At 55.5% G+C, this 27,655-nt stretch overlaps 1 protein-coding gene across 6 annotated transcripts in view; it reads left to right on the forward strand.

Moving 5' to 3' along the window:
- The window catches only part of DCTN1 (dynactin subunit 1), a 71,914-nt gene that overhangs the window by 6,285 nt on the left and 37,974 nt on the right, over window positions 1-27,655 (forward strand). For 2 of the 6 annotated variants that reach the window (XM_074865349.1, XM_074865351.1), the window contains exons 1-4: window positions 4,410-4,621; window positions 15,562-15,810; window positions 19,374-19,452; window positions 22,748-22,779. In XM_074865349.1, the coding sequence (XP_074721450.1) occupies window positions 4,589-4,621; window positions 15,562-15,810; window positions 19,374-19,452; window positions 22,748-22,779 (393 nt within the window). In that variant the 5' untranslated portion in view covers window positions 4,410-4,588. Of the gene's footprint in view, window positions 1-4,408; window positions 4,622-15,561; window positions 15,811-19,373; window positions 19,453-22,747; window positions 22,780-27,403; window positions 27,425-27,655 lie in introns of those variants that run through there. The other 4 variants (XM_074865347.1, XM_074865348.1, XM_074865350.1 and 1 more) reach the window with 4 other exon arrangements.

Consider the following 27,655-nt stretch of genomic DNA (forward strand, 5'->3'; position numbering starts at 1 on the left):
CGATCCTGTACCCTCCTGGTCGGCCAAAGAGTGATTTTAATGTTCCTGCCTCAGTTCACAAACTCCTTTTCAAAGGCTCTTGCTCTTCTGTTTGTCCTTATTTCAGTATGGGTTTAGGAAATCTCGCTGTGGAGGGTCGCACTTGGTAGGATTTATCTCCTCGCTGTGCCCTGGGGCCGTGAGGACCCTTCAACGCCACAGTCAAGCGGCCCCCGCATGTCCCCCACCTCCTGCCCGCCGCGTCGCGGCTGTGTGGGCGGGAGGAGGAGGAGATAGGTGCTCCAGCTGCTGGAGGTGCTGGTGGCTCCGCTCTCAGCCCGCTGCAGTAGCTGTAGGATTTCCGTGCTCTGTGGAAGTTTCCAGGGCTCTGGCAGCAGTTGCCACCATCTGCCCTAGTCCCAACCTTCTGCAGCATTCCATGTTTTAAGGGGCTCTTCTGGAAACGCGGGTGGGTTCCAGCCTTGGCGTGGCAGTGACGAGGAGGGAGCGTGCTTCGATCGCTGCGAGCCTGCCCCTGCTCGGGCAGGAGCTTGGATGTTCTCTAGTATTTTAATTTAGCTTCAAGTGACCCGAAATTGAGGCTTCTTCCCCTTAGATGGCAGCTTTTGTATAGGCTGCAGAGGCTCAAAATTGCCATGAACTTGCTGTCCTCCTGTTAACCGTGGGCCTGGTTTACGTGTAAAATGTTTTCAAGTTTTGCATAACTGTTTTCAGCTTCCCAATCAAACTGTCGCGAGTCCCTAACTGGATATTAGAAGCTCTGTGCTCTTACTGGAAGCGCCTTCATCGCACGCTCCTTTGTGTTGCTTCATCCACGGGGTTTGATTCCCATCAACTGCGTTTGTGGGTGACGCTGAGGGGAAATGGGGAGCGCAGGCGGGTGTGCGGTGCTGGTTGTTGGGGTCCCGGTTGATGGGAAGAGCAGGCTCCGGGGCAAAAAATTGTGTTTGTGTCGGAAATATTCCCTCGCGCTTCAGGTTTAACGTGGAAGACTCTAGGACTGGGGAGGAGGGAGAAATTAGCCATGTAGCATTTGTGGTTCTCTTTTTAAATAATAAAAAAAGCTCTTCTAGCTGCAGCCAGGAGGAAAGCCTGCCCACTTCTTCCAGCGTCTGCCCTGCTGCTCCTGGGGCTCTGCGGGAAGAGGAGTGGCAAGTCCTGTCCCTTGAGAGGGGGAAGTGTCCTGTGTCACCCGGTCCCAGCCCGCCGCAGGACCCTGCACCCTTCTGCGCTTTCCGAAGTCCCCCTGAAATTCTGTGGCTGTTTCCCAGATTTCTTGCTACTTAGAGGAAGGGTTTCTTTACCTTGATTTCCCTGCTTGTCGTTCCAGCCCCTCGTTGGGATCTAAACCCCGCCGTCGCTCCGCTGGGGTTAACACCCTTCAGATGTTGGTGCCGGGTGGCTGGGCCCGCCGAGCCCCCGCCTGCGTCCGCAGTTCTCGTAGGTCTCGTGCCGCAGCTCCTTGGCTGGCTCTGCCCTGGCCTTGCGGGCCCAGAGGTCGCCCAGGAAAACAGAAAAAACTTTGGGATTTAGATTCCAGCTTTCCTGAGTCTGTCCCGTGCCTTGATCAGAAGAACCTTTTTTTCCTCTAAATATGTGAAAGCAGCCGGAATCGGCGCTTCCCCCAGGCTCCTCCCATCCCCAGCACCATTCGGGTTTCTCTAGCAAGAAAAGGTCGGAGTTACCCTGTGATCGTCCGACCCCACGCGTGTGCTGAGCCGAGCACACGGCGCCAGGCCAGGAGTAGGTTAAACGAGACCTTGGCTAAAAAGGAAAAAAAAAAAGTCAAAAATACAATAAACAGAGTGGATGTAGTTCGTGCTGGAGAAGAGCACAACACAGTCTGTTCTAGGTCAGAGCAAAGGTCCACCTCAGCCAGGAGCTTGTGTTAACGGTGCTCAGCAGGGGGAAAAATATTAGAAAAAGGTGAAACACGGTGATATTTCCTCCCATGTAACCTCCCAGATTCCGGCAGTGAGTCGCTGGAGACTTCCGAAGCCAGAGGTGGTACTTCTGTCTGTGGTTGAAAGCACTTGATGGATTTTCTAAAATGGAAAAACTTTGGTTTAATACTTATCAGAGAGGAGCGAGGGTAGGGAGCTCCGACGCGTGCGCAGTCCTGGTGGAGGAATGAGGGAAATTTGACGGGAGGGTGTTGTTGGTCTGGGATTTCTCTGGATTTGTCTGCACTGTGAACAGGAGACCCCCCCACCCCGAAACCATCTTCCCTGCAGGGGGCTGTGATGCCTCCCAGCCCTCCGTCCTTTCTCCTGGGGGTCAGTGCAGGGGGGGCCGTGATCCCTCTCCCGAAGTGCTCGGCTTTGCTCCTGCTGCGGTGGGTGAGGACAGCGCGACCCGCTCCGGGGCGAGCGGCCTGTCCTGATCAGCCGGCGTGTCCCGTCCCCTTCTCCAGCTGGCTCTGGTGGCGCGTTGCGTTCTGGCGGTGGCTGTGGTGGGGCCCGTCCCGCTCCGCACAGGAGGTTTTCGTGAAGAGCTCAGGGAACCTTCGCCCGGCAGGTTGTGCAGATGAAAAATTTTCAGTGCGTGGGCAGGCCGGGAGAGGCTGGAGATCGGGTTCCTCCCGCCGCGCTGGCTCCGCCGCACGGGCGCAGGCCTGGCTGAGCGGGTGCTAGTCTCAGATTTTTATATTTTCATTGCGTCCAGCTGGGTTGGGCTGTGCTTGACTTGGGTTTTGTTCCAGTAACGCCAGTTTTGCCATCTAATGTCCTTGGTGTCTCCTAGAGCTGAGAGAGTTGAGGGGAATGGGAAGATGCTCGTGCCTTGGAGTAACCTGCAGTGGGTTTGTTGGCTGCGCTGCGCTTATCCGATGGAGAATTCGGCCTCTGCTGTGCGTGAGCAGTAGGACTGTGGTTTGGCAGAACCCTGGAGCCCTTCCGAGGGGTCTCGTGGAGCTCCCGGCACAGGGTTTCCCACCTGCAGCGGGTGCCTCTCCCGGTGGATGCAGTTCTTCTCTTTGCCCACCCTGGGCGGTTTGTAGCTCCGACAGCAAGTGCCTGAGGTTGCTCTGGTGAGTTCTGGGTTGTTCCTGTGATCAAGTCCTGGTTCCTCACTAATTTTTTTGTTGTTCATGCCCATCATATGTCTTTTAAGTTCATTCCCTTGAATGCGATTGCTGCATCCTTGAAGGCCGCCCGCTTCATCCCGTGAGACGTTCTGGTCTTCCTCTGTCTGAATGTGCCAGCCCCTGTCAGTGCCATGCTCTGCTTTTTTTTGGTGTATATCTGTGGGTTTCAAACTTTTCTGCCTGGTTTCTAAAGCAAAGTTTCAGCTACCCTAATGTCCATCCCGGCGCTGAAACTTTCACCTCTTGCCTGCCTTTCATGGAATACTTGGGAGCCATCTGCAGCCGTGTGGGAGATAAGGGACCAGAGGATACCTTCGTTAACAGCTATTTTGAAAAATTCAGCCCCATATTGACCTATCAAGAACTTCCCGAGCACGTTCCTCATCACCTTTTCAAAAAAACCTTCCTGACGATGTTGGGTTTTCCCTTTGTGCAGATCATTGCCCTTGTTGTAGTCGCTGCAGTCGGGCTCTAAAATAGGATGCAAAGAGTCGTTACAATTCCTGGTGTTTTGGGGACGGTGTTTGGCATCCGGGGGGTGTTGGGTGCAGGGTCGCGGGCTGCGGTGGGTGCTGGTGTCTCGCAGCCGCTGAGGAAGCTGAAGCAGGAGGCTGGAGCCCCTCCTTAGCCCCCACAGGCAGCAATTAACGCGGCAGACAGCTCTGAGAAGAGGGGCTGATGACTTTAATTAGGCATCTATTCAGATCAACCCGGGAAAGGACAATTATTGATTTTAGGAGATGCTCCACGATTAACTCTTTGGTGTCCGGTTGTGCGCCCACCCTTCCCTGGCGGGGCCGGTGGCCGCGGGGCCTTGGCGAGAACCTGCGTCGTGGTGTGATTTTTTCCTCAAAGTTCTCTGTGGAGGGACGCGGCGCCAGGGCAGGCGGGAAGAGCCAGGGGTGGCCGATGGGGCCAAACCTCGGCGCTGGGCGAGGGGGGCGGGAGACGCGCCGAGCGCTGCCCTGGGGGTGTCCAGCAGCATCTTGGTGGGCTCCGGGCAGGAGGAATCGAGGGTGGCTCTGCCCAGGACCCGCAGCGGGTGCTGCCTGGGCGGCGGGATGGGCAGGAGGAGACTTTGTCCCCTCCTGGCGCTGCGGGTGGCCGTGCGGTGGCTGTGCCGGTGGCCGTGTGGTGGCTGTGCCGGTGGCCGTGCGGTGGCCAGGCCGGCTGCCTTCCCTCCTGCGGCTCCACCAGCAGCCGGGGAGCGTTAGGACCCAGCGAGCTGGCAGCGCCGGTGACAAGTCTGGAGCAGCACTAGCGCAGAGTAGTCTCCATCAGCTGGGCTGGATTTTTGTATATCCCTGTATTAAAGAATCCTCTGCCGGAAAAGGGCTTTTTCCCCGGTCTGTGCGCCCCAGCGGAGCCTCGCCGGGGGGGGCGCAGGGATGGTGAGATCGGCTGAAACGTGAAGAACCTCTGCTGAATTACTGCTGGCCATGAACTGAGACCATTATCTACAAATAATAAATCTTTAAAATAAAGAGAAAAGCCAGCGGCAGCATGGCCCAGAGCAAGAGACACACATACAGCCGGGTAAGTTGGGGGGAGGGAAACTTATTTACAAACTCCTGGCTATGCTGTTAGATAATATTGTGCTGTATCTCGATGCTATCTGTTGCAGTGAAAAATAGATCTATTTTTGTACTGAAATCTAGATTGTCTTTCCTGGGCTTTCGTATTTCTGGAATTTGAGATCTTCATCACTGACAATATCTGTTCTGCTGTATGGTGGGTGGATAAATAGTCTGAATGATATTAGTGGCCGCGTCCTTTTGATTTAAGTTAGTCTGCCTTTGCTGTTAATTATCGCTGATAATGCAACGAGGCGTCAGCTGAGCCGCTGGTGATGACAGAATCTTTCTAGGGCTTTTCAGCACAAAGATTCGGGGTTGTTTGCCTTTCTGCATCGTGTTTTTCCTTCCTCTTTGCTTATTTTCCAGGTTGCATGGTGAGATACTGAGCTTCCGAGTGCCTGAAAATCATTTCCAGGTTTTACCGTATTGCAGTTAACCCTGGGCTGTGCGGTGGGCAGCAGCGCCGGAGCCGGGCACCGGCCCTACAGCCAGGCCTTTCTTTGGAGTTTCTTTCTTTGTCGTTTTGTTCTTCCTCGCCGGCGCGGTGACATTGTGTCCCAGACACTCGCTGTTTTGGGGACCGGGCAGCGCATTTTCGGCGTTTCTGTTACTCGGTGCTTGGCCAACTTGGCAGAGTGCTTCGTAACTCCCGGACCGGTCGCAGGGGCTGCGCTTCGGCAGGGCCGGGGAGGGCAGATCCCTTCCCACCGCCCTCCTCGCGCCGCCTCCAGCCCGGGGGCTGCCCGAGAAAACCCCGCGGAGGAGCGTGACCTGCGGCTGCTCTCCCTGCCTGGGCAAGGGCGTTGTGTGGGAGCGCCGGGGCCGGTGGGGCGCGCAGGTGCGATTCGCTCTCTGCCCCAAACGATTCGCTCGGGCGCTCACGGGCTGCTGACGGGAGCAGCCGCCGTTCAGAAAAAGGCCGGGGGCTGCCAGCCCATAGCGTGCGGCTGGAAAGTTGCTTCACCCACCCTGCGCAGGGTCAAAGTGTGTTTCCACGCGGGGCTGTGGCTGCGGAGCGCTCCCCCGGGCTGGGAGATGGTGTCTGCGGGTGTGTGGAGGCCGGCTGCTCCAGCTCCCCGGGCCGCGTGGCTGCTGAGCGCCGCTGTGCACAGCGGGGGGGAGCGGGCCAAAGGAGCTGAAATTTCAAACGGAGCCTTTGCGGTTCTGCCCTGATAACTGCACTGAATTTCGGTCAGGCGGGGCGGCTGCTGCGTCTCTGGGACGCGAGCCGGCTTATCTGCGTTTTACTCAAATTGCATTTTGGAATTGGGACCGCGGGGACCGAGGCTGCGCCGGCCCTCCCGCCCGGGCGACTGCCTGTCCCTGCGGTGGCCCTGCCGGGGTTTTAGGGATGCGTGGTCGTACGCCAGCGCCGTGGCCGGTGTCACCGCGTCTGGAAACACCCGAACCATCTGCGTTTGGCTTCTCGCTCTCCAGCCTGGAGCAGGGTGAAGCCAGGACCGTGGTGGTGTTTGCACAGGGCGGGCTTCGTCCTGGCTCATCCGCAGATCGGGCAGCGCAGACCCACACCGTGTCCCCGCCCGACGGGACCGCTCTTGATCCAGGCGTAATCCCCTCCTTTCAGTAGGGACAGCACGGCAGCACCGCACGCTATCCCGTAATAACTAGACTTAACAGAAACTACAATATTTCCAAGTCTTCCCATGTTGGGTCACCCCTTGAATTTGAGGCCGAGAGCATTTTAACCTGCGGTCATGAATCTCTCCACGGGAGCTTTTCGGAGGGGGTTGCTGTGTTCAAGGTGCGCCTGAAACTTTTGATCTGTGCTGTGAATGACAGTTTGAGGTTCAGTTAGTCATATCTGCTTCCCGGAGGGAGGCGTCCCTGCGTGCCGGCGTAATGATGTGAGTCTGGCTGCTGGAAGGAATACAATAAATATTCCTTGGGTTATCCACTATAACGGAGCAAAACGCTCCGACTGTCATGCTCAGATGAAACACAGTAGTGACCCAAATCACACTCAAATCACAAGTCAAGTCCCTCGGAATTGCATCCATTTTTCAGTGATTAATAACCAGTATCTTCACAGAGCTGAGGAAATGGTCTGTAAATGTCTCTAATACATTAAACAGGGGTAAAACCAGGAAAGAGCCCTATTTGAGTGGCGCCAGGTAGGCAGTTGCGCGTGCTAAAGTCTCCTGTTCCTGGCAGGGGCGGGCAGTCAGAGCGCAGCCCCCCGACTCGCTCCTCTCCTGGAGGAGGTTTCCGAGCCCCCTGCCAAGGGACCGTCCTGCTGCAGACCGGCGTGGGGACGGCTGCTCTGGTGGGTCGGTGTTCCCGGTTCTTTCTCTGGCTGCCCGATCCCCGCCGCCTCCCTGCGCCCTTTCTTGGGGCTGCCAAGCTGCCTGTCGGTACCCTGCGGCCAGGGTGTGGCGGAGGGGGGCAGGAACCTGCCTCTGCTATCGGGGTGCGCTCAGCCCCCCTTTAATGTCATTTAGCAGCTTGTTCACCCTTTAGGCCTTGAGCTGTTCCGAACTGCCTGCAGCCACCCTTACACACATCTCCCGAGGGCTCCTGCCAAACTCCGCCCCTCGATCCCTGGGTTCAGTTTTGGGCCCCTCACTCCAAAAAGGCCATTGAATGACTCGAGCGTGTCCAGAGAAGGGCAACGGAGCTGGTGCAGGGTCTGGAGCACAGGTGTGATGGGGAGCGGCTGAGGGAACTGGGGGGGTTTAGTGTGGAGAAGAGGAGGCTGAGGGGAGACCTCATGGCCCTCTGCAACTGCCTGAAAGGAGGGTGCAGAGAGGGGGGATGAGTCTCTTGAGCCAAGGAACCAGCGGCAGGCCAAGAGGGAATGGCCTCAAGCTGCGCCAGGGCAGGGTCAGACTGGCTCTTAGGAAGGATTTCTTTGCAGAAGGGGTTGTTGGGCGTTGGAATGGGCTGCCCAGGGCAGGGGGGGAGTCCCCATCCCTGGAGGGGTTGAAGAGTCGGGTTGAGCCAGCGCTGAGGGATCTGGTGGAGTTGGGAACGGTAAGGGTGAGGTTCATGGTTGGGCTGGAGGAGCTTCAAGGGCTTTTCCAACCTCCATGATTCTGTGAACTCGTGGCCTCAGGGGGTGACTCTGGTCTCATGTGCCCCTTCTCTCCTCCCCATGCTGGCATCTCGGACCTCCCCACAGCTCTCTGCTCCTCCACCCTCTTTACTCACATCAGTGTGTCACTGTCCTGCTGTCAGTGCCCAAAATTCGGGTCCCCAGAGCAGCAGTGGAGCCTGGTGGGACCCGGGAGAATGCTCACACCTCCCTTGCTCACTGGGTATGGGCAGGAGAAGAGCTTTTGGTCACTGGCGGCGGGGGAAGAGCTCCCGAAACTCAGCCCCAGCTGGGGTTTTGTGTCGGTTTTCCTGGAGCTGGAGCCGGCCAGAGCCAAGGGCAGACCCTGCCGTGTGCGAGGTGCAGCGCTTGGGAAGAGATCAGCGAGGAGCCGGCGCGTCGTACCGTGTCTTAGGAAGTTCTGGTTGTGTCCCTCCGCTCGGGTCCCCAGCCTGCGGTCACCTGGCTGGGAAGGCAGATGGCAATGTGCGATTTCCAGCTTGGACAGCTTCTCTCCTTTTAAAATCCAAAATTGTGGTAATCATGTTGGTTTTGAGTCTTCATGAGAATACCAGTCTCGGGTTTAGCTGGGCGGGTTAGAGCCTGGCTTTGTCCGACAGCCAGACAGAGACAACGGAGACGTCAGCTTCAGTCCGCCATGCCGCCAGCAGCGCGGGGCACGGCCAGCTGCGACATGAGAAAAAGCAAATACAGATCCTGGTGCGTTGTCCTGAGGCAGGACAGTGGCAATGCCCGGCCAGGAGCTGCGGCCGGGGCTTTTGGTCAGGGCGAAGCTGCGTGTGTTACCCAGCGGGCGCTCCCCGGCACTGGGGGAGGAGCATGGTGAGCTCCCAAAGATGGGGCTGGGGTGAGCTGTCCTCCCCCCTTGGAGCAGTGCGACTCCTCCCTCCATCTCATTTCTGAGGGGTTGGAAACAAACGTTAGAGAGGTGTCACCTTGTCTTAAGGGCATGAATATGTTGGAGGCTTATTCTGTGCTCTCCCTTTTTTCCTGAATTAAGCATTCAGAAAACATTTCTATTACAAGTAGCGCTGGCTGACAAATGGACCTTCGGTATCTAAGCTTTGATGGGTTCTGCATTGGCCAGACTGAGCTGTCGAACGTACGGCACTGCTGGAACGTCACCGGTGCTCCTCAGAGGTGTAACTTGACGTTCAGCTGGAGAGCAGCTGCCGAACTGGGTGTTGCAGCGACCGGACGCGTGTTTAAGGGCCGGCTGAGCGGGGCAGGTGCTGTGAGATCCGCCTCGATGCCGAGAGCGCGGCGTGTCTCGCTTTGAACTGCAGCGAGTGGTGCTGGGAGACGCAGGCGAAGCCCCTGGTGTGACGTTAATGATCTGGTGGAACATTAATTGAGATCCTGCCCTAACGAAAGGCTCGTGGGCGAAGGTCTGTGGACGTTTCCTGTGGTGGAGCTGCACTCAGCAGGCCCGGGCTCTGCTCGGGCTCCGTGGCCGGGCGAGAGCCTCCCCTGGAGCAGGAGCTGTTTTGCTGTTGCTGTGAGTTGGGGGCAACGTTCCGTTTGTTCCCTTTGTGACCGTAGCTGCTGCCCCGCCGTGGCGTCCGTCCCGACCCCGCGGTCTGTCCTCCCCACTCGGAGTCAGAGGGATGTGGGACGGGCCCGTTCCTGCTGTGTCCTGGGAAGCTGCAGCCGTGGTGCAGAGCTCAAGGGTCGACCTCACCGAGCCCCTCGAAGTCCTTTTCTGCCCCTGGTGCTGCGTCCGGGCAGGCTCAGGGTACCTAGCGCTTACGGACCTTCACGGGCTTGGAAAGTCGAGGTCTTCCCCGCTGACCCCCCACAACTCCCTCCCTCGCCGCAGAAGGGCCTTTTGCGTGGCTGCAGAAAGATGTTTCCTCATCACGTCAAGCTGCCCGTGCGAGTGCGGGCTCTGTGCCCCGACTTTCCACCGCCTGAGTTGGAGGAAATCATGAAACTTGTGAGACCTGCCTGGAGGAGGTGGGGGGCTGAGGCGCCTTCGTTCCCGATGTGCCCGTGGAGAAGCAGCTTCTGGGCCTCCGGAGTGTGATTTGTACCCTGGTGATTTTGTGACGAGGGAGGCCCCGTTTTGGAAGAGGACCTGGGGAACAGGGTTGGGGCAGGACACCTGCCTGGGGCCGGCCGCTGCTCCAGAAGGTCCTTGGCGAGACGTTGTAAGCAAAGTGTGTTCGGAAAAAGTTATTCTGAGATGCTTTTTTGCTGATACTACAAATTACGGACTTTCTTGGGAAGGGAGGATGCTCAGCACGAGAATACTGTGGAATTAATAAACTTTCTGTTTTTTGAAATGAAACCTTATTTGATAGATTTACAAAATTATAATAATTTTATATTTGAGACTGAAAACTTTTGCCAGATTTAATTTCATTAACTTTTGTCGTTCAGTGCCAGTGAGATTGCAGAGATGCGAGAAGGCTGTTAATGACTCGTTTTGTTGCTTTCTTGTGGTGAAGCATACCCATATGTTATTAATTGGCTGCTGTGTTAATTATAACATAGAATGAATCATAGGATCACAGAATGGTTTGGGCTGGAAGGGACCTTAAAGATCATTTAGTTCCATTCCCCTGCCACAGGCAGGGCCACCTTCCACCAGACCAGGTGGATCTAACTAATCAACTAACCCCGGGGAGCTACAGGTCAGTGTCACCTCTGTGCCCGGCAGGACCGTGGAGCGGGTCCTCCTGGAAACTGCCGGGGCACGTGGAAAACGAGGAGGTGACTGGTGACAGGCACCACGGCTGCACTGAGGGCAGGCTGGGAGGGCTGGGGGGTTCAGCTGGAGGAGAGAAGGCTCTGGGGAGACCTTAGAGCGGCCTCCCAGGGCTTAAAGGACAGGAAAGGGGGGAGGGACTCTTGGTCAGGGGGGTAGGGATAGGACGAGGGGTAATGGTTTTAAACTGTCAGAGGGGAGATTTAGATGAGATCTAAGGAAGAAATTGTTCCCTGTGAGGGTGGTGAGGCCCTGGCACAGGTTGCCCAGAGAAGCTGTGGCTGCCCCCTCCCTGGAAGGCTTCAAGGCCAGGCTGGACGGGGCTTTGGGCAACCTGGGCTAGTGGAAGGTGCCCCCATGGCAGGGGGGTGGGACTGGATGGGCTTTAAGGTCCCTTCCCACCCAAACCAGTCTGGGATTTTATGGTATGATTCTATGACTGATTTTTTTGAAGTGATTTAATAGCGCTTTGCAGACATTGGTTCTCCCCTTCTGAAGTGTGCAAACGTTAGAGATGGGAACAGGTGCCAAAGGCTGAATTTCCTTGGATCTATTGACCAGCAGCTTTGGGTGAAGTTCTGTTGTTCTGGGGACGGAAACACAACGTTGTGCCAAAGCCAGGGACTCGCTGCAGGAGCGGGATCGGATACGTCGTGCTCATTGCAGCCAAGGGCCTGTCAGGGTTTACTGGGACACAGCAGCTGGGACAGGGATCTGCACGTGTGTGTGTTTATTTTTTAGGTCAACACCCCCAGAAATTTCAAGCCTTTTTATGTTCATGACTCGGAGGCTCAGTCTGAACCTCATGCTGCGGCGATAAATTACCTGTCGGAGCGTTCTGAAAGCTCTTTCATTGACCCAGCTCGGGTCTCTGCCAGCAGAGATGACCCGGAGGGCCGAGCTTGCCCGAGTTCGCCCGCGGGTGCCGGGGTGGCCACACTCACCAGGCTACGGCACCGCTGGGCTACGGCACCGCTGCCCCAGGGTGAGCAGGGGCTGGATTGCTGGTGAGGGACGAACAGGCACCCAAAATAAAGGACAGAAAATACCCACAGCCCCTTCTCCTGGCTGTCCGGGGGAACCTCCAGAGAGAAACCCCGGGGTTTTGTGGCTCCCAGGGATTTTTAGTTGGTTTACCATCTAAAAAGTAACCTTCAAATGCTTTGCCTGTGCGAGTGGGTACGTCGGGAAGCAGCACGAAGTTCTCGTATTTGCTAATGAAAATGCTGGAGCTCGTTTAAACACGTCTTTGAAAGGGAACACTACCTGAGTTGGCAATTTTTTCAGACTACTCAACAGATTTACAGTAATTTGCATAACTTTGTGTTTTGCTGTGCTAATGTAAATTATTTTGGTCTGCCTTTTCATACCACTACAGAGAGGAACCCTGCGCTGGGTTTCTGTTCACAGCTGGGAGGATTGCACATCCTGGAGGCTTTTACCTGCATTTTGATTTTCCCAGTTGCTTGACTGCGGAGCTGAGGCATTCTGGTGCCAGGACGGCCGGAGAGCGAGGGGCTGCCAGGCGCAGGGCGCGGGATGCTTTCGCTCTCCTTTTCAGTAAAGCTGGGTGGTAGTTTCTCCCTGCTGCACTAATTGGGTCGTTTGCTGCAATCTCAGGGTGATTGGATGCCGGGAAAAGGTCTTTTCTTTCTCTTAAATAACTGCATGGAAAGGAGTTGCTGTGGCAGAGAATTGGTGCTGGAACATATTGCAAGTGAAACGTGGTGGAACTTTGCTCACTGGGATCTGTTGCTAATTCTTAGGGGACAGTCTTTGGAGATGATTTTGCAAGGAACAAAGATGTGCTGCTTGCTTTCTTACGCATCTCTGCTTCATAATTTGTAAAACAGGCCCTGAAGAGCTTCTGTGGGTTAAAAAAAAAAAAAATCAGGAAATTTTTTTTCCACGTGAAGTCCCAGTTTTTCTTCCCTGGAGAGTTTATGCAACTGCTGGCGAGGAGGAAAGCGGCGCCGAGAGGCCGGTGTAAGCTCCTCTGCTGTGGCTCCCCAGGTCATCGCCCCAAACTGGCAGCGCTGGCACCTCCAGCTTGGGGCCGGCGTCTGTCTGCGGCCACATGGGAACCTGCTCGTGAGGCGGCGTTTGAGCATCGGCTGGGGCAGCGCGTCGGGAGGGCGTGGGGAGCGGCCGGGAGCTGGGGGCAAGGACGTCATCTCTGCTGTCCGAACAGCTGTAACGCGGAGCCACGCTGCATCCTGGATCCAATTGCTTACACATCGAGGTGTTGTGGTTGCTGTCGATACGTGCTTTTCCTCGGATTGCGCTCTGGAGAGGAAGCAGGGAAGATGAGCTCTCCTGCAGCTCCCATGCGAGCGCTCTGCGGAAAGCGTTCCCCAGACGCCCACGTGCAGCCCACAACATCAAATACGATGTTGCTGCAGCACAAACGGTGAAATAGTTGATTTTTGAGGCCAGTTTATCTGTTACCATTCTACAGGCTGACGCTATGGAGAAATAAAAATGAGATTGTTTGTAAGGGGAAAGCCTGGCTGGGTTCTCCCTGTGCTCCGCGGGTCTTGTCTTGTCCCACTCGCTGCAGCCAAGGGGTTGGTGCCTGCAAGTTGTCCTCTGCTCCTCCCTGGGCTTTTCTCTGCCAGTTCCTGCCCCGGCTGCCAGAGGGTGTCTGGGAGCATCTCTAGGAGCGAGCCCGGGAGGGTCCCAGTCTCGTGATTTGGAAGGTCACGAGCAGAGCTGAGACGAAGCTGGAACACGTCATCATTAAATTAATGTAAAATGGAGATAAGGTTTGGGAAAGGGTCTGCAGGACTGGAGCTGACCTCTCTGCAGGAGGGCAGCGTGATGCTTTTACTGTACGAACTCGCAGTGAGCTGCCCGCTTCATTAACGAGGTAATTGTTAATCAGCTCTGCCAGAGACAGTGCTGGTGGTTCACGTCCGGTACCTGCAGTTTATAATCCCGTTTCCTTATTCCCGCTGTAAGCGCGCTCTGGTTTAACCCTGGCCAACGCACGTTGAGGGGGTGTGTGAGCTCCCAGTGTGGGTTTTCCCCCATCCTTTCACTGTCAGCACAAGTGTAAGACCCCCGCAGCTCCCATTTCCAGCTCGTGGCGTTTCCCACACCTGTAGACTGACATGGTGGCCCACGGCCACCAGAACTGTCAAATGGCAAACACGAGCCAGGAGGGATAAAAAGGGTAGCGATTGGTTTTAAAATCGCCGAGCAGGAATGTTTCCATTCAGATGGTGAATCTTGCTTTTCCTTTTGGCTTCTTGTTTTCTCAGAGTTTTGCTCTCATTTTTTACAACTGGTGGGACATGTTGGTTTTACAGCTGCAAGTATTTTGCAGAATGTTGCTGCTGGTCCTGAATGGAATGATCCGATATGTTGGTAGACATTTGAGTGTGTAGCCTAAGTTTTAGATCTGAGGTCTCGTTTTTGTTTGTTTGCTAGAAAATGGTGATTGATATTTGTTTTTTTAATAAAAGATTGTTTTGTGCTTTTGATTTCCGCTGAGTGCGTTTTGGCCGAAGAGCGGCGTTCGGTTTGTGTGGAAAATTGGTTCTTAGTCACAAAACTTCCCGAGCGCGACGGGTCTATCCCGCGTTCAGACCCAACGCCTCAGCATCCGAAGGAGGGGGATGGTTGGTTGTCTTGTCTCTGCCGGGGGTGATGTGGGTTTAGGCGTGTGCCAGCCAGAAGCTGTCAGGGTACCCTTGGTTCTCCATGGAGCCGGGGCCTCCGTGCTGCTGGAAACCCCGCGTGGTGCTGCCGAGGTTTGTCTCCGCACGCCCCAGCTTGAGAGCGCCCTTCTGGGCTGTGCTTTGGGGGAGTGAAAGCCGCCTTCTGTGCTCATCTGCATAAAGAGTATATTCTTTCACCGAAGCCAAGCCTGGCAGTAATCAAAACAAAATATTTTCTACACAATAAACAGAACTCCTGACTAACGGGGTGATGTAAATGCCAAACGCGCTTCGTGTTCGAGACAGCGCCACAGTGTCGGACTGAGCTGTGGAGCTCAAAGGGAGCCAGGCTGTCAAACCTCCCCCTCCCTCTTGAATCCTGTCTAAAAGCAGGAGCCTTTTAAAGGCGTCAGCGTTTGGGGAGGGACTATTAGTATGGAGTTACTTTTTAAACATTTAAAAATTACACAGATTAGCTCTGTGGTGATACAGTGTAAGTGTCATCTGTTTTACTTGGACTTATTTCAGAAGAGGAGGTGTTGGGGGGGGAAGATCCCTGCGCCTTGTCTTTATAAGGCCCCCCCTTATAAAATTCATCAGTCTTAATTAAATTGTGGTGGTCTCAAGCACCTAAATTGAGTTTCTCACACCCATCACCTTATGGATGCACTAAAAGACTCGTGGTTAACTTCCCTCAGCAGAGAGGTGTGTGTCAGGGGTGGCGAGCTCCAAACCTCCGTGATGCCCTGACGTTTAAACGTGGATTAATGTTTATGGTGGTGATGCCTCGAAGCCTAATGAATTTATCACCCGTGTTTGCTGCTGGTCAGCATGCTGATCGGAAGCGCTGGTACAGCGGGTACCCCGCGGTCCTGGCGGGGTCGTACAGTGGGAATCCAGTGGGGAAACTGGTGTGGGCACGTGGTCTGACTCTGGGGCTGGTGGTGGGCCCGCAGGTCCTCTCACATCCTGACAGTAAGAAGGGGTGGGACAGGAAACTCCATCAGAAACGGGTTGTTCCTGAGCGTGTTGTGCAGGAGGCTGGGAAGCTGTAGGCAGTTCCTGATATATTGAAAAAAAAAGTCAGCGAACGTTGGTTAAGGCAAATATAGCTGCGCTAACATCTGCTACTTACAGTTGTTGGGTGTTTTTTTTCCCCCCAAGCTTATAAAAAACTTATAAAATGGGTTTGTGAGTCCGGCGTGTCTATTAAAAGCTGAAGAATAGTAGTTCATGGTGGTTTTGCTGTTGTTTGTGGCAGCTGTAACAGGAGGAATCCCCCTTTGCTGGCTCCTGAAAGGAAGGGGCGGTGGAGGGGAAGGGGCCTGGCCCCAGGGCTGCGGGTGGCCCCGGGGCGAGGGGTGCTGGAGGGGCACGAGACGCCGACGTCTGCACGTGGGTCTGTCTGTCGGCGCCAGCCGTGTTTCACTTGCTGTACTCCTCTCTGTCCTCAGGCACCCAGCACCGGCAGCAGGATGAGCGTGGAGGCCGGCAGCAAGCCCCTGAAGGTGGGCTCCCGGGTTGAAGTCATCGGCAAGGGCCACCGCGGGACCGTGGCTTATGTCGGGGCCACCCTCTTTGCCACGGGGAAGTGGGTCGGTGTCATCCTGGATGAAGCGAAGGGCAAGAACGATGGGACCGTGCAGGGCAGGAAATACTTCACCTGCGAGGAGAACCACGGCATCTTCGTGCGGCAGTCACAGGTACGCTTCCTGCTGCGCCTGCCCTGCGACAGCCTCTGCTCGCCGGCCTTCCCTCAGCTGCGCGTGGCTCGGTTAAATAGAGAAAAACGGCCCTTTGCACCCGGAGGGGAGTGATAAATCCGTTTCCTTCGCTCCCGGAGAGTGTGACGTTTCTGGGACTCTCCATCTCCCATTGTGCGAGGGAGCAGAGTGGCTCCGCACGCCCCTGAGGAGTGAGGGCTTCTTCCAGTCTGCCAGCAGCTTCTCTGCACCTTTCATTGAGTGGCTCGATTCGCCCAGTTTATGGGTTATCCTGAAATATTTTCCGATGAATTGGGTGACAAAAAGTTTGGTCGATTCTAGAGAGCATGGAATGGTTTTATTTTGCCTCCAAAATGAAGAGTAAAGTCTGTCTGCTGCCTCAGAGTTATTGGTTGCATTGTCTGCAGCAGATGAAGTTTGGGACCAACATCTGGGTGTTTACCTGGTGGTAAAATCAGAGAATTTTAATTAAATAATGTTTACCTTAAAGTATATGAAATGCATGAGTTGGGCTTAGTTGTTGAGCTGTTGCTATTCATCTACTCTAGGACGGAACTAGGAGCTCCCTTATGTACAAACAAGTCTCTTCCATTTTAATTTCCTCTGTGTAACCTTTGAACAGTGACGCTGCTCTTGGGTCCCACTGTGCTCCAAGCACGGTGTCACGGTGAGGGACGTTCAGCTCCTTTTTGGGACGTTCAGCTCCTTTTCTCCTTCCTCAGCACAAAATGACAGGTTTAAGTTCCACCCCGTAGCACCTTGGCCGCAGAGCGAGCTCCTCTCCGCTGCCACAGACCCTCCTGCTGCCCCACCAGAGGTTGGCAGCGGGGACTGAGGAAGCATGGGGGAAGCTGAACACGCAATAAGGGGTTTTAGGAGCAGGAGGCCTGGGGTGGCTCTGAGCTCTGTGGCCTTTTCCTCGAGCTCCAAGTGCGGAGGAGCGAGGGGGGAGTCGGCCCCCGCCCAGGCAGAGGCGGTGAGCGCTGCCCGGTACAGTTTGGGCGTTTGTTTTTCAAGAACCGGGTTTAAGATGGAAATGGAAAATGGCGGGGTTCCCTTTCAGCAGAGTTAATGCTCTGCTTGAGCTCTGCGCTGTAAATCTGTCTGCTGCTTCCTCCCATCTCTCACTGCTGGGTCTCAGTGTAGCGGGAGCCTTTCCTGTGGTTACACACAGTGTCCGACCACGGAATGACAACAATAAATCATTCTTCTAAGGGAAAAAAAAATCTGTAAATGAGAAAAGCTTTTCTCATTGCTTACGAAGCAGATCACCTGCATCCATACAAGCACATCTTGTTAAACACTTGTAAAGTATTTTGAAGGATTTCCGAGATTAAGTAGCTTTCTGTTCTCCCCTCCACTTAAAAATATACCTCAAAAAATGAGCACTGGTAATACCAGCATCAATACAGCCTAGCGGTATTCTTAGTCTTTCAATTTATTGTGGAGTTTCAGCTTTAAAAACATCCTGATGGGGAAATTTCAAAGATTTTAGATAAATTTTTTTTCTATTTCATGCGATCATCAAAGCAGATCCCACACAGGGGTTTGGTGCTGTGCTTTATCCAAGCGCCCATCTCCCGGGGAAGGATCGAGCCCCGGCACCACGTCCGCTCCAGGGCCTGCGGGTTACTGCCGGCGGCAGCGACGCCTCGCCTCGCCCAAAGGGACGTAGAGACCCAAAAGAACAGGAATCGTCACCAAAGCGTTTCTCCCTGCTCCGCCTGTACTTGAAGCCGTGTCCCACGGGTGTGCGGGGTGGGGATCTCCCGCTGGGAGCTGGAGAGTTTCATGGCGGAGACATTTAACGGCCCTGGGGTGCGGTGGCCGTCCCGCAGCCGCCTCCCCCATGTCCCACAGACCTGAGAGCGGTCTCGGAGCAGGGAAGGTGGCTGTGGGGGGCTGGGGCTTGGCAGAGCCGGGCCGGAGGCACCTCGGGGTGCTCGGGGTGGGTGCCGGGTGCCGCGGGGGGCTGTGGTCCCTGCTGCTGAGCACCGCTCCCTCTCGTTTCCCAGCTGGTGGAGGGCTGGGGCGCTGCTCCGAGCAGCTGTGTCAGCACCGCCAGGCACTTCCCACCAAGTGCTCGCTCTTATCTTTTTGGCAGCCTTAACGTTTTGCCTGCCTGGGATTTGTATTTTGGGTAATAATTTCGAGCATGAGTTATGCTTTTATGGTGTGTGGAAACATTATCCTTGACGCCAACAGCGAGTGGAGCTGCTTTTCCCCCGCTTGGCGGAGGAGCTCATCAGCCCCAACCCGCTGCTGCCGGGTGTTGCTGCGTTTCTCCAGCCTAACCCAGGAGCCAGCCCTGCCCTGGTTCCTGCTGCCGCCTCGTCCTTGGCCACCTCCCAGCAACTCTGGTGTTGCCGCCCGGGTTGTACCCGGTGGGGAACCCCCAGAGCCCTCAAAATCCCCGCCTTGCTTTGGATAAACTCCTGGAGCAGCAGACGCCCCAGGAGCCCGGTTCCATAGGCCTGGGGTCTGGTTTTGTCGTGTTGCCATGTTTAGCAAAATGCTGCGAAAATCTGTGCGTAGCAGAGTCACCCGGCGGGCCGGGGGCGCCTGGTGCTCTCAGGGGCCTTGGCCTTGGCCTCGCTCCTCAGACCCTGCTTGAGTGATTTCTGTGGCATAATTTTGCTCAGTCTCCGTGCTGCTTTTAATTTAAGAATACGTTGCTGGTACTTGGGGATCTTCCCAAAGCAGGAGCTGTGACTGTCAGGTTTACAGATTATTGTTGGTTTTAAACTGAACTCCCAGGCTTTGGAGTCACGGAATGGACAGGGCAAAGGCCTGCCAGGACCAGTCCGGGTAGTGTTGATCTTCTAAGGTGAAGGGATGGTTCTCAAGAAGTGATCTAATCCTTTCCAGCCTTGTTTTCTATATTTATTAAGCGAAAATGTCTCCGAAAATAGTTAACAAAGAGAAAACCCTAAACCTTCAACCCTTCGAGAGCTTAATGCGCCTCAAACCTGGGAGTGTTCCTGTCTGTGCCTCCGGGTTCCCGAGGCTGCCGGGCCTTTGCAGGTCAGAAACCCAAACCACCCCCGTCTGGTGGCGGTGCTGCGTTCTGAGCCGCTGACGTTGCTCTTTCAGAGAAAAGCAGTTTTTCTTATGAAGGGAAAGCAGAGTTTTAAATCAACTTTCGCTAAGACAACACAAAAAACAACAAAAAAAGAACTTTCTGTCCAGTGTCAGTAAATTAAAATACCTGTCAGAGCAGGGCTCAGGAGCTGGCGGCTGCGTAGAGTGGTCCTGGAACTGTTAAAGATGTTCTGGGCTGTCGAATCCTCAGTTTTGACATTCTTTATTGCCTGTGTGAATATTCTTTCTTCCCTGTGTGAATAAAGAATATTAGCTGTTTGCAGGAAGCCTGTGGAAGGAGGACGGTCTGATGGCTGAGCCTGAATGACTAAATTAAAAATCTGTGCCAAAAAAATCCGTTCTGCTCGTTTAAATCTGCCACCCAAATGGGTCTGGTTTCTGATCACGCCGGTTTGGTTTTTTTTTCCTTTTTGTAATAACAGTTGTTATACTTTTTCCAGATCCAGGTCTTTGAAGATGGAGCTGATACAACATCCCCAGAAACACCAGAATCTGCTGCCTTGAAAGTCCCCAAAAGAGGTACGGCTGCTCCGTTTTGCCCAGAAGCTCGTCTCTCCCTCGACCTGCGCCAGACGCGGTTCTGGGGCCGAGCGGCCATGGGGGTGCCCCGCGCTGAGGGTGGGCGCTGGCTGCTGAGGGGGGACAGCACGTGTGGCAGGGCTCTGCCCCCGCCTCGGCCACCGCTCCCCTCATCCCCTCTGTGCGCTGACCTGATCTGGGGGTCGCAGAAGGAAGAAGCACCGTGGGCGAAAGTTGCTCCAGGCAGTTCTGTCCTTACCGTGACACGTCTGGCTGGTGGGCAGTGGGGCTCAGTGCTTCCCGGCGGGGTGCTCAGTCCTTCCCGGGAGGGGTGGGCACGTGGAAAGACGACCTGAGCCGCTGTGATTCTGTGAAGCTGCAGCTCATGAGCCCCTCGAGGCCGTGCTGCGTCCCCACCTCTTTGGCAGCCAACACTTTCCACTCGGGATCGAGAGTTCCTTCTGCTTTTCCACGCGGAGGTGGCCCTAAGCGCTGGCTCTGGCACTGGGACAGGCTTTGCCTCCTTTTGGGCTCTGCTTTTGTTGAGTCATTACTCAGTGGTACACTTGGGGATCCGAGGAGCTGGCGGGAAAAGCACCGGTAGCTCCCTGGGACCTGCTGCGTGCGGAGCGTTTGCTCGACCGTTCAGAATAGGGCCGGGGCTGTTGTGGTTGGTTTTTCCCCTCTCGCAGCCAGTACAAACTAAAATCACCCTTGACAAAATGAAATCTACCCTTCAGCTGCAGGGAAGGTGCCCAGAGGCGTCAGAAGGGGGTGATGAGTAGCCTGAGGAGGGGGGTGTTCCCCCGAGACGTGGCTTTGGTGGGGGTTTAATGCCAAAAAAAAAAAAAAAGGAAACTTTTCTGCTTAGTATAGAGTCTGAGTGGGTTTTTTTCCAGAGCACAAGAATGCCCAGCCTTTCCTGGGCAGCTTCAGCCTGTTCTTTGTATGTACTTGATACTGATAGTCAGTGAAAATATTCCTTAATGTTCGCTCCATCTTTTCACTCTTTCTCAATTCAGACTTTCCAGCTGAAAATTCAGTTTTCCCTGTTACAATTCCGCACTCGTTCTGTGCTTGCGTGGAGCCGTACCAGCACGTTTTCCCCGCTGCTCCTGCAGCCCTGAGCTTTCTGAACGTGTGTTGGTGGACATCAGCCCTTTCACAGAATCCCAGAATCCTTCAGGTTGGAAAAGCCCCTCGGGATCATCGAGTCCAACCCTCAGCCCGACTCTACAAAGTTCTCCCCTACCCCACATCCCCCCACAGCTCATCCCAACAGCCCTTAAACACACCCAGGGGTGGGGACTCCACCCCTCCCTGGGCAGCCTATTCCACTCTCTGACCACTCTTGCTGGGAAACATTTTTTCCTCCTGCCCAGTCTGACCCTCCCCTGTTGCAGTTTAAAGCCGTTCCCTCTTGTTCTGTCACTAATTCCCTGGGAGAAGAGACCAGCACCAACCTCTCTACAATGTCCTTTCAGGGAGCTGTAGAGTGATGAGGTCTCCCCTCACCTTCTCCTCCTCACACTGAACAGTCCCAGCTCCTTCCATCGCTCCTCACAGGATTTATTCTCCAGGCCCTTCCCCAGCTCGTTGCCCTCCTCTGCACTCGCCCCAGCCCCTCGAGATCTCTCTGGTATTGAGGTGCCCAAAACTGGACACAACACTCCAGGTGTGGCCTCACCAGTGCAGAGCACAGGGGACTGTCACCTCCCTGCTTCTGCTGGTCACACTATTTCTAATCCAAGCCAGGATGCCGGTGGCTTTCTTGGCCCCCTGGGCACCCTGCTGGCTCCTGTTCAGCTGCTTGTCAATGAGAACCCCCAGCATCACAGGATGGTTTGGGCTGGAGGGGATATTAAAGCCCATCCAGTGCCACCCCCGTGCCATGAGGGCACCTTCCACTAGCCCAGGTCCCCCTCAGGGTCGGGAGGAGGGGGCGCCCAGGCAGGCAGCAGGTGGCCAGGATGCTCTTGGTAGGGATGCGGGTGCTGGGATGCTGCGGCTGCTTGCCAGGAGTTTCCATGGAAACGGCAGCGCCGGCTGCTGCAGTCTGACTGCGGTGGGCGATGCAGCAATTGCTCTGCCCACAGATCCAGCACCTTCCTCCTCTCCCAGACTGGAGAGGTGTGGGGTACGCAGCGGAGGTGGCTCCCATTTTTTATTTATGAGTCACTTCTGCAGCGTTTGCTGTTGGGGTGATCGGTGCCACCGTTGCAAATATTAAACCCTGATGGAACTGCAGCTGGGAGAGGAGGGGGGCAAGCAGCCCCCTGTGGCTGCTAGCTGCTCGTGGACCCCCAGACATCCAGAAATAGAGCAAAGGGTGTAATTTAGCCAAATTACCGGCACCCCACGAGGTCCGTGAGCTGGGGGAGGCCAGCAGACCCCCCTCAGGGCTGTGAATGCTCGGGGTTGTGGGGGGGACACACGTTCTCTGGGCTGAGGTGGAGAGCAGGGAGTGCAGAGATGCCACTGACCAGCTTGGGAGAGTTTCCGAGTGGTCGCCGGTACCTCTGCCTCGTGCCTGCTCGGGGTCCCGACTGCACACGTACCGCGATGGAAACCTTTACCTCTGCTGTGCGAGGTGAACGGCCTCTGGGCCTGTATTGCTGCTGGTACTCATGCTAGATTTTGTAACTACCTGAAAGGAGGGTGCAGAGAGGGGGGATGAGTCTCTTGAGCCAAGGAACCAGCGGCAGGCCAAGAGGGAATGGCCTCAAGCTGCGCCAGGGCAGGGTCAGACTGGCTCTTAGGAAGGATTTCTTTGCAGAAGGGGTTGTTGGGCGTTGGAATGGGCTGCCCAGGGCAGGGGGGGAGTCCCCATCCCTGGAGGGGTTGAAGAGTCGGGTTGAGCCAGCGCTGAGGGATCTGGTGGAGTTGGGAACGGTCAGGGTGAGGTTCATGGTTGGGCTGGAGGAGCTTCGAGGGCTTTTCCAACCTGGATGGTTCTGGGATTCTGTGATTTTTCCACTGGAATCCAGCTGATTCAGTGTGGGGGAGTGCAAAGGGGCCTCGGGGTCTCTGAATCGCAGTAATTTAACTCAGGAGGAGCAGTGTGTGCCTGCACATTTGGCTTTCTCAGGCTGTGCCAGCGGGTCTAACAAAGGCGCCCCTGTTCCCTCAAGCCCCCACCCCACCGTACCACCACTTCCCGGTTCATCCTGGTTGCTGCTTCCCTGAGGACACATAAATGGTCCCTTCGCTGCGCCTCGAGGCTTGTGGCCTGTGGGTCAGGCTGGGGTGTCCTTTGGGCTGGAGCTGACCGTTCTGTTTCTGCTTTTCTTTACAGATTCCCTGGACGCCGCCAAAGGCAGCAAACTGGTGAGTGCTGAGCCCGTGATGCTGCTGAAACAAATCCCCTCTGCAGCCTGGGGTTAGTGGAAGAGGCAGAGTCGCACATGCCACACTATTGGCTTTTCTTCATTAACTTTTATCACCTCTCTGAAAGCTCCATTTTCCAGCTGGGTGCCTGGAGACACACACACACACACACAGAAAGGACGGGGGTTTGCCAGCCTGTCCCTTAGCCCCTTTCAGTTCAGTGCTCTATAATAAAAATGCCCGTGGTAAAGTGCATTTCTTCTGAAACCCGTGGGAAACCGGGCTGTATAAAAAGTAATTTTCAACTAATGACCAGAAGTCAGTAAGTTGCTGAGGAATAAAACCCCAGCAGCGTTTCCTGTATTACACGTTTTTATCTAAGTTCAATCAGTATTGCAGGCTTCAGGCCCTGCGTGCCTCTTGGCCCTGTTCCTTCAGATAATGACCCTCACATCCTGCAGGAAGAGCCTCTCCCTCGGGATGTTTGAAATTCCCTTTCCCTGGCTTAGAGAGAAATGCTGTTGGTGCCTACTTCTGTGTGTCTTTATCCGGGAATCTCAGTGGCTCTTGAGGCTTAAACGGGTACGTGTTGTATCCAGATGCGATGGGCATTTCCTAAGGGACAGAAGATTGGAGCAGGTACCCACCTTCAAATACTTTTGACCCCCAGACGAGCACAATTAAATCAGTACTTAACATTGAAAACACGAAAATGGCTGCGCACGTGTAGGGATGCTGAGGACTCAGTGGCGGTGCGGGGCGACGCGGCGAGTTTGGCTTGTGTGAGCTTTGGGACGTTTGGAAGTTTCAGATAATTCCCGGCAGCGGGAATGCTTTTCCCTTGTGCCTTGCCTGCCCCTGAGTCAAGCTGGCTGCCAGAGCAGAGGGTGGAGAAGAAACTCCCCCTCCTATGAACAGGATTTGGAGGATTTTGTCTTTTTCTGCTGAGCACTGGTCTGATGGGCCGTGTCCATCGTGGGGTCTCGGGCGCTGGGGCGTCTTTGCCCCTCGTGTCCTCTGCCCGCGATACGTAACGTTCAGCCTCCTGGTTTAATTACACGCTGTAATTAATATGCGAGTTGCTGGGTGAGACTGAACCTTGTGCAGGGCAGACCAGACCACCCCTCCTCAGAACAGAGGCTGCAAAAGGCACTTGTGAAGCGTTGGAAGAAAAATTTTTAAATTGTTTCTGCGCATTTTGTATTGAAAGAGAAATGTAATGTTTATGAAGTGGAAAAAAATCTTAATGTTTGTGAAATGAGGATGCTAAAAGAGTAGTTGTTTCTGGAATTCCTTACGCTGCTCACATTCTGGGAAGGTTGCAGGAAAGGAGATGAACCAAAAGGGGGTTTGTACCCAGAAGGTTTAGGAAACCCCAGATTAAATATCGAATGCACCTTCTGTCCATAACATCACCTTTATTTCATTTTTGCGCGAGAGGTCGAGGATTTGGTGCTGGCCACTGCTGGAAGCAGAACGTGTCGGTAGCTGTTGCTCTGTGCTGTTCTGGGCTGGGGCTGCTCGACGCACTCTGGGGCCTTCGGTCTGGTTTGTCACTGGGGGACACGCTGGAGTTCAAAATGAACATCCCACCGCCCTCCTGCCCCCGCCGGTGGCGTCCCCGGCTCCCCGAGGTACCGCGTGACACCCGTGACGGGCACTCGCAGATCTGCCTCCTGCCTTGCGCGTTAGAAACGGGCAGATTTGGGTGTTGCTGGCTGCCTGCTGGGATTCCTCCGCTCCCCCCCCGCAGCTGCTGCAGTGGCTGCACAGAAACATGGAAATTAAGTGCTGGAAAAGCGCTTTGAGCCACTTGCCTGGTATTTCAGCCCAAACAGGTGTCCTGGCTGTGTGGAACACGCAGCTCGCAGGCTGGCTGCAGGGTCTGCGGGGCGGGTGGGGGTCAGTCCCACAGGACTCTGGTCCTTTATGTGCCGACAGCGCGGCGGGTCCCGGTTTTCTGATGGAACGCTGGAGTCTGGCTTCAGGGCAGCGTAACCGCTTCTGTGGGCGGGGGCAAACCCAACTGTTGCCTCCCGGGGAGGTGCCTCCGGGGAGCCCAGAGCCTGCTCCTTCCAGAGAGGCTGCCGGGATGGAGGCGAACGACCCGAGGGACGGTTTGACCCCGCGCAGAGCCTGAGCTCCAGGGCACGTGCTCGCCAGCATTCACCAGCGTCACTGCTTGTCCTGTTACAGGCCGCTGGGGTTGTTGGCTGGAGGTGATGCTGGAAGGGTTTGTAGTCCCAGCAGCGAGAGCCCGGGGCGGTCAGCGTGAGTTACTCCTGAATTGTGGTGGGTGAACCCCGCAGAGCCATCGGCAGCGCGGCGGCAGCCTGTCCCCCCCCCCAGAGGGGCTGTCTCCTGCCTCTCGAGATCCGGCTGAGCCCCACAGACCCCGAGGCAGCTGCAGGGGAGCGCCGCAGTGGCTGTGGCACTCTCGACCCTTTTTTGCCTCATCCCTACGTTGTCACAGTTTGTCTAAGGAAGAGCTGCCATCTCCCGAGAGCAGAACCTCTGCCGGGCAGTATTTTGGGTGTTTTCCACCTTGAACGTGTACTTAACACTGCTGCAAAAGGTGCGTTTTCTGTGGTACCACATCTTGGTGTCTGAAACTAGAAAATCAGCCAGGACCTCTGGGTTTCCTTAGACCCTCCTGCAGGCCAGCTCGGCGGCAGCAGCCCGTGGGCACGGCTGCGGGCAGCGTGGGAGCGCGGCTTTCCGGAGGCTGCTGCGGCTCACAGGCGGGCTGCCGTGTTCTGGGTGCAAATCCCACAGAAATGGGAGCCCTTCTCATTTCGCTGGCCCTTCCGTAGCCGCCGCTGGCTGACGTATCGCTCGCTCCTGTTCCCACGGCTCCTCACGAGGGTGGGGAATCGAGCCGGGGCCCTTCGCGGCAGGACTTGTCAACTCTGTGTTTGCATCTTCTGAGAAAAGTGTCTGGGAAAAATGAGGGAAGTCCGAGCAGGTTTGTGGGGAGCGATGGAAGGAGCTGGGACTGTTCAGTGTGAGGAGGAGAAGGTGAGGGGAGACCTCATCACTCTACAGCTCCCTGAAAGGACGTTGTAGAGAGGTTGGTGCTGGTCTCTTCTCACAGGTGATTAGTGACAGAACAAGAGGGAACGGCTTTAAACTGCAACAGGGGAGGGTCAGACTGGACATGAGGAAAAAATGTTTCCCAGCAAGAGTGGTCAGAGAGTGGAATAGGCTGCCCAGGGAGGGGGTGGAGTCCCCACCCCTGGGTGTGTTTAAGGGCCGTTTGGATGAGCTGTGGGGGGATGTGGGGTAGGGGAGAACTTTGTAGAGTCGGGCTGAGGGTTGGACTCGATGATCCCGAGGGGCTTTTCCGACCTGAAGGATTCTGGGATTCTGATTCTGAGGTGGGCTGGCTGGAGGGGGTGTTCAGCACATGGGACTGGCCTGCGCGCCTGGGGAGCCCCACGGATGTGACAACGATAAAGGCTCTGCAAGAAGAAGGTGTAGAGGTGCCCCCGGATCTGGCCTGGGCTCTCCTGCTCTCCCGGCGTCGCCCCACAGCCCACCTACACCAGGGCAAATCGCTGCCCGAAGCACTGGCAAGCCCAGCCCTGCTTGGACGCTCCCGGCAGGTCTGGGAGCACTTAGTGCCGTGCTGGAGGCAGGGGGACGCTCCCTGCACCCGCTTCCAGAGCATCATCCCCGGGCATCCCCCTTCCCCCAGGGACATCCTGGCATCCAAATCCTGGCATCCAAACCCTGACTCCGTGGCTGGGCCGGAGAAGCTGTTCTCTCCGCTCCACCAAGCTGCAGCATTGGGATGTCTGAAAATGAGGAAAAGAGCTTCTTTCCGTGGGTGGAGGGGCCCTGAGGGGCAAGAAACGGGACATTTCCAGCACGCTTCAGATGAAATGCAGTTTCTTCCCAGCACCAGTGTAGGAACTTCCTGCCAGCATGAAAAATCATCTGTAGGGCAGCAGCTGGTGCAGGGCTTTGCCTTGGTGTGATCGAGAATTGTGTTTTAAAAGCCAAACGTCATGTTAAATCGTGAACAGACTTTGTGACCTGAGGTGTGGTGGAAGTGCGCCTGCAAAAAATGTGGGGGAAAAAAAAATAGTTGGATACAGCATCTGCTTCCCTTTGCAGTGTCTGATCCGGGCGGGTGAGGGGTGGGTGAGCGTGTTTGTGAGAGCTGGGGTGGGTGGGATCCCTCCTCCCCGGGGGTTCTGTGTTTCAGTCAGCGAAGCACGGTGGTTGCCTCTTCTTTGCAAGTGCTGATGGCTGCCCTGGAGTGAATTTATTTTCCTTTGAATGTGTCTTGGCACCTCAGAAGATCCTGAGCTGGAGAAGTGGGAGGTGGATCAGTGATGCTGGAGTAAAGCTCCTCAGTCAGAGGGTTGCAGACGAGCCCTGTTGCCCGCTTCCCTCTCTTAAGCCATCTTGGGTTTGTTTCAATCGACCTGGATGTATTTTCCTTGCTGATTGTACATATTTTCGCAGCCCAGTGACTCCTCTGAGGAATGCTCTCTTCCGTGCCTCGCTGGCTCTGAAACTTGCCCAGTTTGAACAGAAAGCAGATACCTCTTCTCGTCACTGCTGTCAATATGATGTGAGCTCTAACTTTGTACCCTTTTGTTCCCTCTTCATGCAGCGTGGAGTGAAACCTAAAAAGGTGGTGCTTTTTTTGACAATTAATCTGTGTGTTGCCGAGTCTCCTGGCCGCATGAAAGGCCCCCCCAGTGCATCCCAGTCCATCGTCACCCATTGCCACTGTGCCTCCATCGCATGTTCGCTCATTGCATGCGCTCCCCTCCGCCGGCCCCCCGCTTGCTCGCAGGACGGGAGCTAAACGCAGCCGCCGCGACGCTCCGGAGCCCGACCGCGGCGAGGTGGGTGGCGTTGG

Source organism: Strix uralensis, chromosome 4 (genome assembly GCF_047716275.1).
Source record: "Strix uralensis isolate ZFMK-TIS-50842 chromosome 4, bStrUra1, whole genome shotgun sequence".
NCBI classification, from domain to species: Eukaryota; Metazoa; Chordata; class Aves; order Strigiformes; family Strigidae; genus Strix; species Strix uralensis.